Source organism: Fusarium proliferatum (genome assembly GCF_900067095.1).
Source record: "Fusarium proliferatum ET1 genome assembly, contig: FPRO_scaffold003, whole genome shotgun sequence".
Classification (NCBI taxonomy): Eukaryota; Fungi; Ascomycota; class Sordariomycetes; order Hypocreales; family Nectriaceae; genus Fusarium; species Fusarium proliferatum.
Window position 1 is genome coordinate 2,998,771 of NW_022194792.1, and position 16,416 is coordinate 3,015,186.

Sequence of the window (16,416 nt, forward strand, 5' to 3'; positions counted from 1 at the left end):
GCAAGACCCAAAACTCCATGCGCTCAAATGCTATTCTAATAACCATGCTATGTAAACCAGGGAACCCTCCATAATGGCGCGCTGTCTTCGCCTGAGAACCAAAAAAGAAGAATGTTACCCCTTACAAGCAAACGTCGGCATTCGTGAACTCTTATCTCTTAGAACCACCTAAGGTTTCTCATCTGGGATGTCCATGTCCATCAAATTGTTTGATTCCGCTCGCATTGATGAGTTTCTGGACAATGACATAAAAGGAGGCGGCCTAGCCTTCTCTTGCATCTCCGGACTTCGAGGCTCCTCCGCAGCAAACGCAGTGTTGGTGTCTAAGTAGTCAGCCGTTACTGTGCTCGGTGTCATGGTAGCTGATGTCGGTTCTGTTGGAGCTGTTGAATCTTGAGTACGGCTTATAAGTGAATCTGGGATGTGGCCTTCCATGGCAGTGAAGCTATGGACGTAATCCGCCATTTCAGTGACGCCTCTTTCGTCGTCATCAGGGAGGAAGGGGTTGTCAAATCGGTTTCTATCATCGTCACTGCCGATCGAGGCGCGATTACTGTCCATCGAACCACCGCTATCAGACCGATGCTTTCTCTTAGAAGGCGAGAAGGACGAATGAGGTGAAAGAGACGAGCTGGACTCAAAGTTACCCATCTGCTTGGACTCGTTGGCTGTGGATTCTTCCTTGGATAACTCTTGACGGAAAGCTTTATTTTCCACCTTGATAAATCGTTCCAGTTGGGATGATAGATGGTCTTTGGGAGTTTCAAGGGCGTCTTCCGTTGCGTATACCAGCAGTGGTTTCTTGGTATCGTTCCAGATATCGACCAATACTATATCGATAGTCGTTTTCTGCAATCGTGTTAGTAAGAATAATTTCCCCTGCTTCAATCAATCTCAAGTTCTCTTACCTCCGCTCTAACGGGCACTTCTCCATAAGGGGTATAAGCCAGTCTCCACCATTGATCTCTTGGTTTGGTCTCCTCATCATCAAGGTCTATTAGATCTGCTTCCTTCCGTTGGCAGACATACAAGACGGTGGGTGATGCAACTAATCCGCGTAGGAGATACCTTTTGCAGGACATGGGTTTCGGACGACTTGGCTTATCCGGTACTGTAAGGAGTCTCCCCAACGCTCGCTGTTTGGCTGTGATCTGTTCGAGTTCTACGTCGAGGCCTAGGGTCATTTTAGCCACAGGGACGGAAGCCTTTCGAGGCCAAGACTTACCTTTCATCTTTGTCTCAAGATCCGCAAGTAAACTCTCAGAATAGTCCATCACATCTGTGACCTTCTGAGATTCCAGATACACGTTGTCGTCCACATCTGGAGGAGCAATGCGGTAGTCAGGGTACTTATCAGTATCGAATCCCGACTTCTCCAAAGTCTTGAATCGGAGGTAGCTTTCCAGGTAACTCCTGTATCCCTCCCACTGATCGATCGCTTTTTTCAAAACTGCACCCTTATCATCAGATGCGTCCCCCCAAGTGCCCGCTAAGCTAAAAAGCTGTTCTTTCTCGTCTTGAATACGTTTCATTTGTTCCTTTGTTTGGCACCACCCATGCTGAATCCGACGTGCCTCGTCTTTCCGGCTCGTGAGGTACCTTTCCGGGTAGAATTCCAGGGGAATCTCGAACGAATCGCTTGGCCCATCACCAGTGGTGTCTAATACCAGAATATCGCCCATCTTCTTGAAAAATGCCATCTTCGATCCATCGTGTATTTTATCCAAACCCACAGTATCACTCCACATGACGTGGTCAAGTGCCTCGTACAGAGTTTTGATGTAGTTGTACTCATGTTGGAAGTGCTCTATCTCGAGAAGACCAAAGCTTGCGACTTCTTCTTCATCATCCCCGTAGAATAGCGACACTCCAGCAACTTGCATCATTGGCTGAGCAATATCAGGGTATCTTTTGCCGAGCATCTCATAGAATTGTTTCTCCATGCCCTGCGTGTCGAATTCCCCCAAAATATCTGCCAGAACAGATATCGAGCCATAACCACGCTCGGTAGAGTCAAGAAATGCCATCAATCGGTGCACTTCGTCCTCAAATGCACTGCCGCTCTTGTGCACGTTAGGGTCTGAGCTGCCTTCTTCAGCCATTTTTGCCAAAACCTCCGGTGATAGAATGATTTGTCCTCGCCACCAGTCATTATTACAGCCGTATGTGGTAGCAGGCGATCCAATGCCGAGGAGTATGTTCCGTGCAAGAGGAATTTCGTGCAGAATTGTGAGGAGCCCGCCGAGGCGGTGTTCACCACCTTGCACACTGCTGATTACTAACATTGCGGGCGCGCCTGGAGTTCTCTTTCGTTTTGACGGTGTAAATTCATTTACGGAGCTCTCCTTCATAGGATCAGATGGGACAATAGCCCAATCGGCCGCCACATATGTTTCGCGGTTTGCAGGACCAAAATGGGGAGGCTGTGGCTCCGACGTTCCTATAATACCGGACTCGTGATGTGACACCGGTAGTCCAGCTTCTTGCGCTGACTCACGAATAGCTCGTTGCATGTCATCATCCTCTTGGGCTTGGCTCTCTGGGACGCCTGTGTGTATCCTGGTTAGCGCATATTCATGGGGGTGACCAAGAGAGTTACCGGGCACATGTGCCGCAGTCCAGTCCACCATCGTACCCAAGGGAGATCGATTGTTTGATCGTGAAGGAGGTCTCGAAGGAGCGCCATACGCGTGTGACTCTGAAGGGGGAGTTACGCCTTGAATGACGTTGTGATCGGAAGACTCGACATGGAAGGCTATGGGGTCAGTTGACGTTCGGAGGGAAGCGTGACATTTTACTGACAGATACCAGTCGTATTGTCGTTACCGTCTCGATCTGCAGTGAACATAGAATCGTCCCAAAGCTGTTTATATTTTGCTCGAAACTGTGATACGATCAACATTTGCTGGAATGGGCCTGGAACATATTCGTACGCTTTGTTCGTTTTCGTAGAATTGGCTGACAACGTTCTCGGGTTTCCAGTCACTTTGCTGTCAAGTAGATATATGTCAGTCGCAAAGCTCACTTTGAGGGGTCTGCCCAGTGCCAACCTTCAGAGCTTGAATAATCAGCTCACGATCGCCCATAGGATCGAGACCCGTGAATTCGACCACACGATCTATCGAGTCCTGCTGTGAAGTCTCCATGGCTGGGGCTGAAAATTCAATCGTCTTCTATGGGTTCCAGCAAGCTCAGTCTGTCGATCGGACACTCCTCCCACCATGAGGGGGTACCAAAGAGCTTAATTCGATAGGTGTTGCCCACTAAAGATAGGATGATGCAAACAATAGTCTAAGCAGTTTCCTCTAGGCTGATGCTGATAGTGATGACTATGTTTTTGACGAAACACGCTTGTCGACTGTTTGTTGTATTGAATAAATGACGATCTAAGCGATGAGCTTCCGCAGTGTACAGTTGCGCTGCAGTGGAGGGGTACGTACTGTGGGAGAGATAAGATAAAGAATTTCTTGGCGTGGACTTACACGTGCCAGCCTCCAACTTTAGCAGGCAATTCGAGGGAATCGACCTTAAGTGAGAGACTTGAGGTAGATACATTAGAACGATGTACTTTTATTTCTCTAGCTAAGGTATATAGAAAGAAATAAACCCAGCGGTATTAGCCATTTTTGATTTGTTAAATGTATGATTGCTTTGACAATAGCTCCACAACAAATATGTCATGTCCAACTCCATCAAACAATCACCGTTGAACATTCTATTAGGTACCTACCTAATCAAGCTTCAAGTATAGATTCTAAAGCAGCTACTCGCATATGGAACCACTAATATTTAAAGTGACTGTGCAATTGAGCTGCTGAATCCTTCCCCTCGAGTTACCCCAGAGTCTCCCGTATAGCATGCAAACCATACTACCTATGTGACATAAGATCTAGATGTTCGAGGTCCCCTTAGAGGCATGGTGCGTGCTACATAGGAGACCTTAACACGCAAATAACAATTTTTTTTTTTTCTTTTAGATAACTGTAAAAGGAAATTTAGCCAAAGAAGCTGTCAACTCATATCGGAACCATTAGAGCATCTCATCCAAGTGTGTTAAGCTCAGAGGTTAGAAGGTTCTAGAAGCTTCGACCACGGACCAGGGTTGTCGGGAATAGCTGCAGCTTACAACAGGGAACGGAATCCAGTCACAGTAACAAACCTCGATTCACGACAGATCTGTGCAATGTCTCACAGAGCACAAAGATGGCAAAAACATCATAGCATGGGTACACCCATACAAATCATTCATGCAACCCCATAACCAGGCTTCATCATAGATCCGCTCAAGCTTCCAGCAACCATCTTAAGCTCCAAGTTGGGGCTCTCGAACTGGATTTCTGGCGTCTGGGGCGTCGTCTCCACCACGGCTAAGTATCGTCATAGGTCAATTATCCCTGTCAAGTTGTCAGGTATCGACAGATTGAGCCCGACACGAGGACGAGAGAGCATGACCCTTGATGGTGTAGTTAGTGTAGGTAGTTTGTGGAATTGACTTTAGAGAACTTTGCAAAGAGAGCATTCCCAGTAGCATACTTCCTAGGTACACAATACAGTCGAACAAAGAATAGATGATAGCAGCAGATGTATAGGTACTTCTCGTTATTGTTCGAGAGATATCGTCGATCCACTCGACGTCACCCCCACCTGGTAGACTGGAGGTCAGCCAGCCTCTATTCCATATCAAGTTCCTTTCACATTGCGGTGTCTTTTACCCCTACACTTTAGAAGCTTCCACAAGGTCCCATGCCCCAGTATTTCCCAGCAGTGGCTTCTGGAGATTGTCACGGTAGCATGGCGTAGTGCTTTCTCGTCCTTGACTCTGAAGCGTCACTGGACTGATCTTTTAATCCTCACCTGCGGATTCCCACTCATCTTTTGTGAACTCACTCTTGCACTAAACCATCCCCTCTCTTTAACCTCACATCATATCACCTCATTCAACCTAGAACGAAAACCTCTTCTCATCATACTGAAGCGCACTTTTGGTGTTTGTTTTTCACTGTTTCAACAAACAATCAGCAATAAGCAATTCTTGATATTGCCACCCATTTCTTCTTGTTATTTTCTCGATCGATCGAACCCATTTGGCTCGCCAAAGTTTAGCTACATCGCGCACCTAAATAATCTTGAAAAACACAACTTCTAGCGGGCGCGATCATGGTCAAGGAGACGAAGCTCTACGACACCCTCAACGTCAAGCCTGAGGCAACCCAGGACGAGATCAAGAAGGGATACAAGTAAGTACACAATCTCTACACGGAGCTGCGGCAGCGCAATACACAATACCGTTCTCTCACCAGGTTCTTGCTTTTGCAAATGCACAAGTAAACCATGGTTCGTATTCAGCGAATTGACGAAAGAGATTCTCTTCGCTGAATTAGGAACCACTGCGCATTCCGTCTAGCATCATGATCTGGTCAACACCGCTAACCACACCACCTACAGGAAAGCAGCCTTGAAATGGCACCCAGACAAGAACAAGGATAGCCCTGATGCGGCTGAAAAGTTCAAAGAATGCTCACAAGCATACGAAATTCTTTCCGATCCCGAGAAACGAAAGATTTATGATCAGTACGGCCTCGAATTCCTACTCCGTGGCGGTACCGCGCAACCCGAAGGTGGCGCCGGTGGAAACCCCTTCGCCGCTGGAGGCATGCCTGGCGGGTTTGAAGGCTTCAACTTCCAAGGCGGTATGCCCGGTGGAGGCGGCACCCGAACCTTCCACTTCAATACCGGCAGCGGTGCTGGCGGCTTCGGCTTCAGCAACCCCGAAGATATCTTTGCCGAATTCATGCGTAACGGATCTGCTGGTGGTATGCACGGCGGCGACGAAGACGATATCGCTGGCATGTTTGGCGGATTTGGCGGTGCTGGTCCTCGAAGCCGCAGTTCACGCACACGCTCAGGCTTCGAGCCTCGACCTAGAGAAGCTACTCCTGAAGTTACCACAGTCGAGCGGCCCCTGCCTCTAACGCTTGAAGAACTCTTCAACGGTGTGACCAAGAAGATGAAGATTAAGCGTAAGACTTACGATGAGACCGGAAAGAGAGTCCAGACCGACCAGATCCTTGAAGTACCTATCAAGCCGGGCCTGAAGAAGGGTTCCAAGATCAAGTTCAACGGAGTCGGCGATCAAGTAGAGGGAGGCCGTCAAGATCTTCACTTTATTGTCGAAGAGGTAAGCAGACCGTGTCATAATTCTTTCTACGAAACAATGACTAACAAACCTACAGAAGGAACATCCTCTCTACAAGCGCGAGGATAACGACCTTGTCCATGTGGTAACCCTTGATCTCAAGGAGGCCTTAACCGGCTGGCGAAGGACCGTGACAACGATCGACGGTCGACAGCTCAACCTCGAGAAGGGTGGCCCAACTCAGCCCAACAGCGAGGAACGTTATCCTGGCCTGGGTATGCCCATCTCTAAAAAGCCTGGCCAGCGCGGCGACTTCGTCATCAAGTACAAGATCAACTTCCCAGCAAGTTTGACTGCCGATCAGAAGCAGAAGCTCAGGGAGATTCTGTAAAGAGGCGCCGTCGCCGAACCTATCTGCAACTCTTACCGGATACTAGACGTTCGCTTGGGGAAATTTCCAACCTCAGCAGCATCGGGATTCGGTTAGGAAGATTTGCACTACATTCAATTCAAATGGTGTTTTGGCGTTTGGGGTTCTAATGAATAATGAAAAAGAGTGGAAGTTTGACTGCACAAGCCTTAGCGTGGAAGGTCAGGCCTGGTTGCCCAGAGTACACAAGCGACATGAGAATGATAGGAAGTTGACCAGCATACGGCTTTTTGATATCCATTTGACGGCTGTTCTAATTGGTGTCTTGGTGGAAACGATGTCATATATACTATAGTAGCTGTCTCTAATAGTACGACAGATTCAAGATCGAAAGAGAGTGATGTGCTGGATGCCCGAGGAACTATCCGCATGAGGGAAAAACAACTCATCTGGTACGATCGCGATTTGGGAGGGTAAATACTCTTTGTATCGCTTAATACGGTATGTTACAAATCCCGCAACTGGTAGATGACGAGGGCGTTTATTGGAGGTCCACCGCCGTTGAAGAGTGACAATGTTTACATGGACCATGCATGCTGATAGAAGACGGACTATGGACGAACTCTCCGAAGCCTGAACCGCCATATCTTTGTACTCACTTACATATGCTTATGCGAGGTCATCACTGTAGGTCGGTCTAGTGCATACTGAGCATAATCCATGATTGTCAGAGGCTCAAAGAGCAAAAGGCGCTGATGCGGGCCGGTTGACTGGAAGAAAACGGGTCCCTCTTTTTAGTGTCATATTCTAACAGGGATTCATAGTGCTTTGATGACGACACTGGGCGGTTCTTAGTCGGACCTTACCTTGGCTGAATGGAGGGGGAGGGGCATTTGATTCGATTTGATGTTGATGTTGGGTTGACTTGCGAGGGGTTTGTTTTGTCTGACTTCCACGTGTTGACGATCGAAAATTCTTTGAAGCGCAAGCCGTTTCTTTTCTTTGGTTCTGCGAGCATACAGAGGAGTATTTTATCCGCACAAATAGCTCTTCTAGCTGTTCGATTTAGTACACAAGTTAAAAAGACATTGGATTTTAGAAAGCCCTCCCTGCTGTAGCTAATAAGTCCCCTTGAGGTGGCTACCTATTCATCAACGCGGGGTTTCTTGTTGAATCTTACGCATGAGGTGCAGATGCATATCAAGCAACCTGTAGAGTTCATTGCAAGACAACCCTGGCAACCCCCGGCATCACACAGTCGCACCTGCATATTCCAATTACAGCATATTGCAGTTACGGGCAGTCGTAGTAGCAATGGCAGGTGCAGTTCCCGTTACAGTTCGAATGTCCCTGCTCCGTTGAACCAAGGCACGTCCTCCATAAAACCTCCGTTCCCCCACAGTAGCTCCGTCACTGTCTTTTCTTCCTTCACCTCCATCTATTCCTTGCTCCACCTGATTTCCACAAGGTTCTTCTCTTCTTCTCTTCTTAATACATCCAATTCCTCTGGGAACTCGTCTTTGCTTCTTCTCTAGAACTTTCTTTACCACAATCCGCCAAAATGCCCGAGGTATGTTGCTCATGCAATCTCGATCTTATTCGCGCTTATACTGACAATTTCCAGATCAACACCCTCCTGTTCGATTGCGACAACACCCTCGTCCTCTCTGAGGAGCTTGCCTTCGAGGCTTGCGCTGGCCTCATTAACGAGATCTGCGAGGCTCGTCAAGTCGAGATGCGCTTCACTGGCGAGACCCTCATCAAGGAGTTTGTCGGTCAGAACTTCCGCGGCATGCTCACCACCCTCCAGAAGAACTACAACATCGAGATCTCACCTGAGGACATGGAGACCTATGTTCGGAAGGAGGAGGACGCAGTAATTGCCAAGCTCAAGGAATCTCTCCGACCTTGTGTTGGTGTTGATGAGCAGCTCGAGAAGCTTGCTGCTTCTGGCAAGTACACCATGTCCGTGGTTTCTTCCTCTGCCCTCCGCCGTGTCCGTGCCTCCATCGAGAAGGTCGGTCAGGACAAGTATTTCCAGGGCGATGTTGTCTTCTCTGCCGCCACAAGTCTCGAGAAGCCCACCAGCAAGCCTGATCCCGCTATCTACCTCCACGCTCTGGAGAAACTCGGCAAGAAGGCCGAAGAGGCTGTCGCTATTGAGGACAGCAAGAGCGGCACTCTTAGTGGTACTCGGGCTGGTATCAAGGTCATTGGTTATGTTGGCCCTTATGCTGAAGACAAACAGCCCGAGATGGAGAAGACTTTGACTGACGCTGGTGCTGTTGTCATCATGCGGCACTGGTCCGAGTTCCCTGCTGCTCTGCAGAAGATTGAGGCAGGCGAGGTCTGAAGAAACGAGCTTTGTTGTTGAAATTGCTTTGAGGAATACCCAAAATACATATCGGTCAAATAGCGAAAGAGATGGAACAAATCACCTAGATAAACTGAACTAATAAACTTTACCAACCTTCTGCCCTGTTGTGGTAACCATTGGCCATTCGAGACAATGTTGAAACTGAGACACGACGCAGCTTGTTGTCTCAGATAAAAGGTCATTGTCTCATGATTAACTTGTTGATCTCGAATATATATATATTCTATTTGAATTGCATCATTTTCGCCAGTCCATTAAAAAGCTGTTGACACTCTGTAGAGTGGCCCGGCTGGGGTTGGCGCTCGGGTAAGCTGTCATGATGACACCCAATCTCGACTTTATGAAAGTCTTTGTAAATGAGGCGTCTTCTGTTGATTTTCTGATGTTCCCGTCATCATCAAATAGGTAGCATGATATCGCAAGGGCCACGCCGACTGATAGATCTCGCCCTGATTCGCATGCCACCACAATTAGTTGCTGATCAGGCTCTGTGGCCGAGGCAAGATGTTTAGCAGCAAAGTCGCATATTTCAGGTAGAGAAGTGCGAAGGTTGCGACTAGCCAGCTTGTTTTTGCCAAGGCCGGCTTGCATGTAAGTCTTGGATTTTATCCAGCTATCCTTTGGTGTGGTGTCTTGAGTTATGACAATGCGACATTCTAAGGGGTTGGCGGGAAGTGGTAAAGGGCAAACTGAAAGGTTTTGTGTCAGCTTTATCTGTATTCCTTCGTCCTTCTTGCTAGCAGCATGATCGCCGACTAGTCTGGAGATCAGATCTGGCAGTTCAGCCTCCGGCGTCTTGAGAAGCTCATCAATATTCTCCCAAAACAAAGGCGCTGTAAGATCATGCGCCCACATCTCAGTATCGTCAGCCGCACCTTGTATATATCCTCCCTCGTCCATCTCGCTGCCTACAACTCGGCGACTAGCCGTGCAGCATATGACAGGGCGGAAGTCGTCAAATATGGAGGATGTGTCTTGGACAGAAGGAAGAGATGAGTCTGGGGTGACCCAGAATGGGCGGAGTGGTTTTGTCAGACATGTTGGAAGATTGAGATTGAGTGCATTGAAGGAAGCAACGAATCCAGGGATGAGTGCGCATATTTGGGAGTGTGTTGTTGCTGGGAGGTGAACTGGCAGATAGAGATTTGCTGAGGATGGGTTTGAGGGTAGAAGAGTTAGGTTGAGGACTGTGCACCAGATAGGAATCGTCGATGAAAGGGCATCAGGCATCCCTATGTAAGTCAGTCGTCACTGTTTCCGAGGCTCTGGTTGTCATGAGAGAGAACATACTCTTTCCACGGCGAGTAGAGTCGACGATTATGATACTGTCATCATGTTAGATCTCAGATAACGGGACAATAACTAGGCCTCTATACATACCCATCATTGTTCTCAATAAGGTCAACCAAATGCAAGTTCAACCTCCTAGTGCTAAATTTCCACGCCCTCTCATGGCCATCTGTACTCTTGAAATACGCACTTGCACCTTTACGCTCAGGCGGAATATACCAACTTCCACAACGTTCATTAGCCACAAGTGGTCGCGGGCTATAGGCCTGAGACACCGCATCCACAAAGTCTGCGTCGGTTTGGATGCTAATCAGACGGTTGTGGATTGTAAGTGTGGTGCGTTTGAAAGACGCCATGAGTTGGGACATGGACAGTTGTTCATTTTGAGGGAGTATCAGATCGGAGAAGCGGGGTTCAGGCATGATGGATATACGGGGAGAAGATGTTTTATGCGAGGTTAGCTTGAGCTTTTATGTAGTGAGAAGTATTGAAAGATCAAACCCGGCTTTGTAATGAGGGTATATAGGGTGTGATGTTGAGTTTTTGGTGGAGCTTAAGAGTTTAACTAAAGGGCATGGTGTTTTAGTATCCACCCCGCATTAGACTCTGAGCATAATCATATTCACTAAGGAACCGGTAGATCACTTCTTAAAAGGTTGCAATAACAAAAGACTTGATCATTACTTTTGGCCGTAATCCATCAGACATTTCTACACGTAGCATATGGTATATATCTTTCCCCTATTCCTTTCCTTTCATCCATTACTCCAGCCTCCACTTGCCGTTCTCGACAACAATCTTGACCTCTCGGTTCTCATCAATACTTCTTCGGCCAGCCTCAAGAATAGCCGTTGTGGCAATAGTGTTCTTGAGAGTAGGGAGAGGCTTGGCGTCAAGGTCCTCAGGCTTGAGCTTGCCAGAGTTGACAGCTCTGCAACCATCAACAAACTTCTCAATAGAGATGTAACCATAACCAGTCTGGCCAGCGAAGTTGCCATCCTCATCAGGAGCATACTTCATGTAGAAGGGGTTGTACCACATCAATTGACCGATAGAGTCGTCTGCGACGTCGTAGCCACGCTTGGCCTGGTCGACACGGATCTCACCGTTGGCAGCGAGGTAATGGAAGTATTGGTTCGAGTGGACACCGGCCTTTTGAGGAGCAGTCCACGAGGCTGTGTAGACACCAACGGCTCGCTTGCTGGGCTCGCCGTTCTTGTTCCAGGTGACGAGAAGGGAGATGGTATCCTCGGTGATGGGGTCGCAGCCTAGATCAACAGCAACACCCTTGGAGGAAGAGGCGTTGACGCTCACGGGCACATATCCGCGCTCCTGGACCATTGAGTCGCAAATATCGATGTGGTGGCTGTTGAGGTAGTAAGAGATATCAGACTCCTTTCCAGCCCAGGCCTTGAAAGTCTCGAGCTGTGATTTGGGCTGAGACATGTAACTGTAGAAGTAGTTGAAGTCGCCGAGCTTCTGAGCTTTTGCGCGAGCATCAGCGTAAGCAGGGTCGTAACGCTTGTGGTGCTCAACGTAAACGTAGACACCCTTCTTCTGGGCGAGATCAACCAGCTCCTGGTGCTCCTCGAGGGCCTTGACAGCGGGCTTGGTGATCATGACATGGATGCCGCGCTCAATGGCGTACTTTGCGATGGGGAAGTGGGTAGGGTCGGGGGTGAAGATTGTGATGGCATCGCCAGGCTTGAGAGCGTCAATGGCGGTTTTGTAAGCGTCGGGGTCGACCTTGTCGTTTGCAGGGAATGAGTCGAAGGAGGTGTCGAGGTTGTTGTAGACTTGTTGGATGTTCTTGTTGAGATGTTCGCCTGGGGGAGGTTAAGTCATGAGCATGACAATATTGTCTGGAGGATACTTACGAATAGCAGGGAACTTCTTGCCATTGACGCCAACCATGCCCAGCTTGTTGACCTTTTCGCGACGGCGCAGATCAAAGAGACTGAGACCAACGACGCCAACCTTCTTGTCTGAGCCAGAAGCACCGCCACCGACGAAACCGGTGGTGTACTCTCCAGTACCAATCTAAAGGTTTCGTGTTAGTAACCTGGCATGAATTGAGTGTGGGAATGTTGTTCTTGGATCAACTCACCATGAGAACATTGAGAGGCTCCATTGTGATGTTATGCCGAGGGGCAAGGCGGGGGAGGGGCAGAAGCTATGATGGGATCAAAAACAGGGTATGAGGGTATATAAACGAGTCCCAAATTACGTATGAACGTGTACGGAGGTCAAATGAAATGCGAGAGGGTGTAGAGACGAGGTCTAGAGTGCAATCATGAGAAGATGGACATGAAGGTTGAATACTGTTCTTATGAATGCTCGCTCATGTCTCCGCTAGCTTGGAACAAAAGCTGGGGGACAGTTCGGGGTTCTCTCCGGACGTGATTGGAGGGAAAATGAGTCCCCGCGTCGATTCCCCCCAATCTCAAGCTAGAGAGATTGACAGCTTTGGGAATATGGAGTCATGATGCCGGATAAATCTTGTGTCGAGGTGCTCATGTGAGTGTGGGGATGATACAGCTTCGCAGAAATCTGGGGCAGAAAGTGGTAGGGGAAGAGATGAGACTGAATCCTTGAGATGATGGTGCCATTGCTATGTATCCTGTTGCGGTCGATTCGGTGATCATATTGGTGGTGTTTGTCTCACATCCATAGCTAACATCGGCGGCGGGGAAATCCCCTCGTGCTATGACAGAAACCGTCAAAATTGGAGAGAATGAATGATCTTCACAGTACATAATTTACAGTGGCGATAGGTTATCATGACAGCAATTCTTGAGAGTACTGGATTGATGAAGGATAGATCGATTCATTTCCCATTCTGACTAGAGAGGTATTTCTCACAGGAACCATAAGTTCGATGGAGCGTCTAGAAGCCAGAACCACCAGCCCCCAAACCCATGAGGATCATCACTCTAAATTGCCATGGGTTGCGAGGTGCAGTGAGGGGAGAGGGGTTCAGACTACAGAGAATTAGTACTTTGGAGGGGGCCGATATCCCCCCCACCCCCACGGCACTAGAATCCCCGGCTCATGACCGGAAGCAATGGTAATCATGGGTGATATGATTTGATGTTCACAGCAGCAGAGTTTATAGTAACAGCTTGTGAACTATCAGTCGAAAGGTTTCAGCGTCGTATATAGATTGTTGATAATATCAATTGTCGTCACGCAATCAAGTGCCGAAAGTCTATCAAAAAGCTTACTCACATCCAGTTCCAAGTAAATTGATAGGTACAATATCAATCAACTTTAAAGTCTCGTGACTTTGACCCCTCACGTAACACGGCATCAGGTGCCACGTTGGGGGTACCATCGCCAGAAATTCTCCGCCCACTCAGAGCCAGACTTTGACTTTTACCCCATCAACACCAAACGCCAAATTCCTCACCTCGACAATTTACAGTACACTGCCAAGTAAGTAACTAACTCGGGCGCGCACACACTCGGTGCAAGTACAGTACAGACGTGTACAAGCACAAGCACAGCCCGGTCACCTTCCGGTCAGTCTCGATAAACCATGCACTTTGCCTCTCTTACACACCGTGACGCCGCAAAATACAAGCCTTGGTCAGCTCGGGGTCCAAGGCAAAAGGGTGACTCTCCACCTGGACCTACTGTAGAGCTCATATCCCGGCCGGCTAATCGACATCAGCGCGGGATGTTAAACATGGATTTGCCAAGCGATCCAACGGTTTCTTAGACCTTGAAGCCTCCGTCTCCTGTTCGTCCCGCCTAACCGGCTCCCCTCGTCTGTTTTTAACCAGCATTGAGACTGGTGATGGATGGGAGAGGGTGCATCAATAGATGTCAGTGCGAGCGAGAGTTGTTTTATTCATGGTGGTGGTGGTGGTGGTTCGCTCTGATCGGAAGTGCCGATCTCGCATCCTATCAAACAGATCACCCGGCAGCTGAAGAGGCAGGCAATCGGTCATATTGGCATCCTCTTGGCCTGGTTATACTACCTGCAGATGTTTTTTTTTCTCTCTCTATCTGTCCGTCGACTTTAGCCGCAGCATGATATGGCATCGTGTTGCATCATCTTGTTCGGTGTACTCAGTGTGACCAGATTACGTGACGGCGTATGACAGTCTCAAAGTCTCAGACCCAACACATCACTTCTGAGCTCTCTCTGCCGAATGTTGCGCAACTCTTACCATCGCAAATGGATATTTCAGTGGTCCTCTCTTCTCCAGACTTACATTGCATTACTCCAATTGGGGGACGATCGAGCCAATACCCACACGGTCCTTTGAGCACTTGACTTCCCTAGGCGAATCCACCCCCAAACTGGTTACTGTTACCGCGAGGTACGGATACAGTAGCGTAGGTAGCGTAGCGAAGAAGGTACCGAAAATGGATTTGTCGGTTCCATTCGACATGATGTCTTGAGGTTTATACGCTACCGTGTAGTGAGGTATGCTAGCTATAAAGTCCCTCTCCGTTTCATTTAAACCCCGGCTTGTCCTGTTCTGTCCCGTTCCTGTTTCGTTGCTGTCTGTCTTTTACTCTTCCTCCATCTATTATCGTCTCTCATAGTCTACTCCACTAGCCATCATTCTCCAACAAACATCCCCAGGCACACTAGACATCTCATCATGACTACTTCTAACGGTGTTACCAACGGCCAAAACGGCCATGCCGCTACTCCCAAGTCGCTCCCTACCGGGATCTACGCCCCTGTCATGACCTTCTTCGACCCTGAGACTGAGGAGCTCGACATTCCCACCATTAAGAAGCATGCCGTGCGATTAGGTCAAGCTGGCCTGGCCGGTCTTGTTGCCATGGGCTCCAATGGCGAGGCTGTTCACTGCACACGTGAGGAGAAGATTGCCGTCACAAAGGCTACCCGAGAGGCCCTGGATGAGGCTGGTTTCCAATCCGTTCCCGTTTTCCTCGGAGCCACTGAGGGCAGTGTCAAGGGCACCATCGAGCTGAGCAAGCTGGCCGCTGAGGTTGGCGCTGCTGCCACTCTTGTTCTCCCTCCGTCTTACTACAAGGCCCAGATGAGTGAGGATGCCATTTACAACTACTTCACCGACCTCGCCGATGCAAGCCCCATCCCCATCATTCTCTACAACTACCCTGGTGCTGTTGCTGGCCTTGACATGGACAGCGATCTACTCATCAAGCTCGGTCAGCACCCAAACATTGTCGGCACAAAGTTTACCTGTGGAAGCACCGGTAAGCTCACCCGGGTTGCCCTCGCTACCGACGCCAAGACCCCCTTCCAAGAAGGCTCTGGTTACCTTGCCTTCGGCGGTATTGCCGACTTTACCATCCAGACTCTGGTCAGCGGCGGTAGCGGCATCATTGCTGGTGGTGCCAATGTCATGCCCAAGACCTGCGTCAAGGTTTGGGACCTCTATGTTAAGGGCAAGAAGGATGAGGCTCAAGCTCTCCAGAAGAAGCTCTCCAAGGCCGACTGGGTTCTGACCAAGGCTGCCATTGCCGGCACCAAGTCTGCTATCCAGAGCTACTACGGCTATGGTGGCTACCCTCGACGACCCCTACCCCGTCTCACCCCGGAGCAAGCCAAGGGCATTGCTGAGGGGATCAAGGAGCTCATGGAGATTGAGAACTCGCTATAGTTCACGGTCGATGTTTGAAACTGTTGTTTGCTTGTCCAGTTGAAAAGACCACTGACATGGACGGGTATGAGTTTGCATAGCGTTGCATTTAATGATGAAAAGTACCCAATGGACTAGACATTGATTTGGGTATGGGCCTGTACCGTCTGGGCTTGGTCATGATTATAAAATTATGAATGTAAATGAACAAATGACTTAAGCCGAGCTATCATAGTGTCTTATTGTGAAACCTACTCATGAGCGATGGGTCCCGAATATGCGTCATATCACATGCTACCCTTGAAAGATGAGCTTTCTGCTGTCATGCCTAGATGCATCTCGACCTCGCCGATCATGACTGCGTTGGCTGGTACTCAGAATGATTGCGGTCTCGGGTTTTGGGCTGCTCGTCTTGTCGATTTCGTAGTGGCCATCGTACAGACACTAGGTATCAATTTCCATTTCCAACAGGTCTCAATAGTTCTTAGTAAGTGAGAATATATTTAATTGCTTAATTTATTAACTACAACTTCGTCTCTCATGACAACAAGATACTATAGGTATGTCATATATCCTGTTCGCTTCCAATTTCCTTCATGGTGTAGACTACCCTGAACCCTTCCCCGACATAACCGTAGACGTCATTGGTTACTTC

General features: G+C 48.7%; 6 protein-coding genes across 6 annotated transcripts; 3 read left to right on the plus strand and 3 right to left on the minus strand.

The window, feature by feature from the left end:
• Positions 1 to 168: 168 nt before the first annotated feature.
• On the minus strand, positions 169 to 3,146 carry FPRO_06066 (uncharacterized protein; the record flags this gene model as incomplete). The annotated part of the gene is made up of 7 exons (XM_031229063.1): positions 169 to 849; positions 909 to 1,174; positions 1,226 to 2,548; positions 2,600 to 2,755; positions 2,803 to 2,884; positions 2,934 to 2,990; positions 3,051 to 3,146. The coding sequence occupies 7 exons, from the start codon at positions 3,144 to 3,146 to the stop codon at positions 169 to 171; spliced, it is 2,661 nt and encodes an 886-aa protein (XP_031079336.1).
• A 2,011-nt stretch (positions 3,147 to 5,157) lies between these two features.
• FPRO_06065 (related to DNAJ-like protein homolog) lies at positions 5,158 to 6,527 on the plus strand (the record flags this gene model as incomplete). The annotated part of the gene is made up of 3 exons (XM_031229064.1): positions 5,158 to 5,237; positions 5,446 to 6,178; positions 6,234 to 6,527. The coding sequence occupies 3 exons, from the start codon at positions 5,158 to 5,160 to the stop codon at positions 6,525 to 6,527; spliced, it is 1,107 nt and encodes a 368-aa protein (XP_031079337.1).
• Positions 6,528 to 8,067: 1,540 nt separating this feature from the next.
• FPRO_06064 (putative HAD superfamily hydrolase) lies at positions 8,068 to 8,859 on the plus strand (the record flags this gene model as incomplete). The annotated part of the gene is made up of 2 exons (XM_031229065.1): positions 8,068 to 8,076; positions 8,131 to 8,859. The coding sequence occupies 2 exons, from the start codon at positions 8,068 to 8,070 to the stop codon at positions 8,857 to 8,859; spliced, it is 738 nt and encodes a 245-aa protein (XP_031079338.1).
• A 261-nt stretch (positions 8,860 to 9,120) lies between these two features.
• On the minus strand, positions 9,121 to 10,595 carry FPRO_06063 (related to 2`-O-ribosyl phosphate transferase RIT1; the record flags this gene model as incomplete). Its single annotated transcript, XM_031229066.1, has 3 exons — positions 9,121 to 10,115; positions 10,174 to 10,208; positions 10,264 to 10,595. The coding sequence occupies 3 exons, from the start codon at positions 10,593 to 10,595 to the stop codon at positions 9,121 to 9,123; spliced, it is 1,362 nt and encodes a 453-aa protein (XP_031079339.1).
• A 340-nt stretch (positions 10,596 to 10,935) lies between these two features.
• Positions 10,936 to 12,304, minus strand: FPRO_06062 (putative NAD binding Rossmann fold oxidoreductase; the record flags this gene model as incomplete). The annotated part of the gene is made up of 3 exons (XM_031229067.1): positions 10,936 to 11,999; positions 12,051 to 12,213; positions 12,281 to 12,304. 3 exons carry the CDS (start codon positions 12,302 to 12,304, stop codon positions 10,936 to 10,938), a joined length of 1,251 nt encoding a protein of 416 aa, XP_031079340.1.
• A 2,485-nt stretch (positions 12,305 to 14,789) lies between these two features.
• On the plus strand, positions 14,790 to 15,782 carry FPRO_06061 (uncharacterized protein; the record flags this gene model as incomplete). Its single annotated transcript, XM_031229068.1, has 1 exon — positions 14,790 to 15,782. One exon carries the CDS (start codon positions 14,790 to 14,792, stop codon positions 15,780 to 15,782), a length of 993 nt encoding a protein of 330 aa, XP_031079341.1.
• Positions 15,783 to 16,416: the final 634 nt, after the last annotated feature.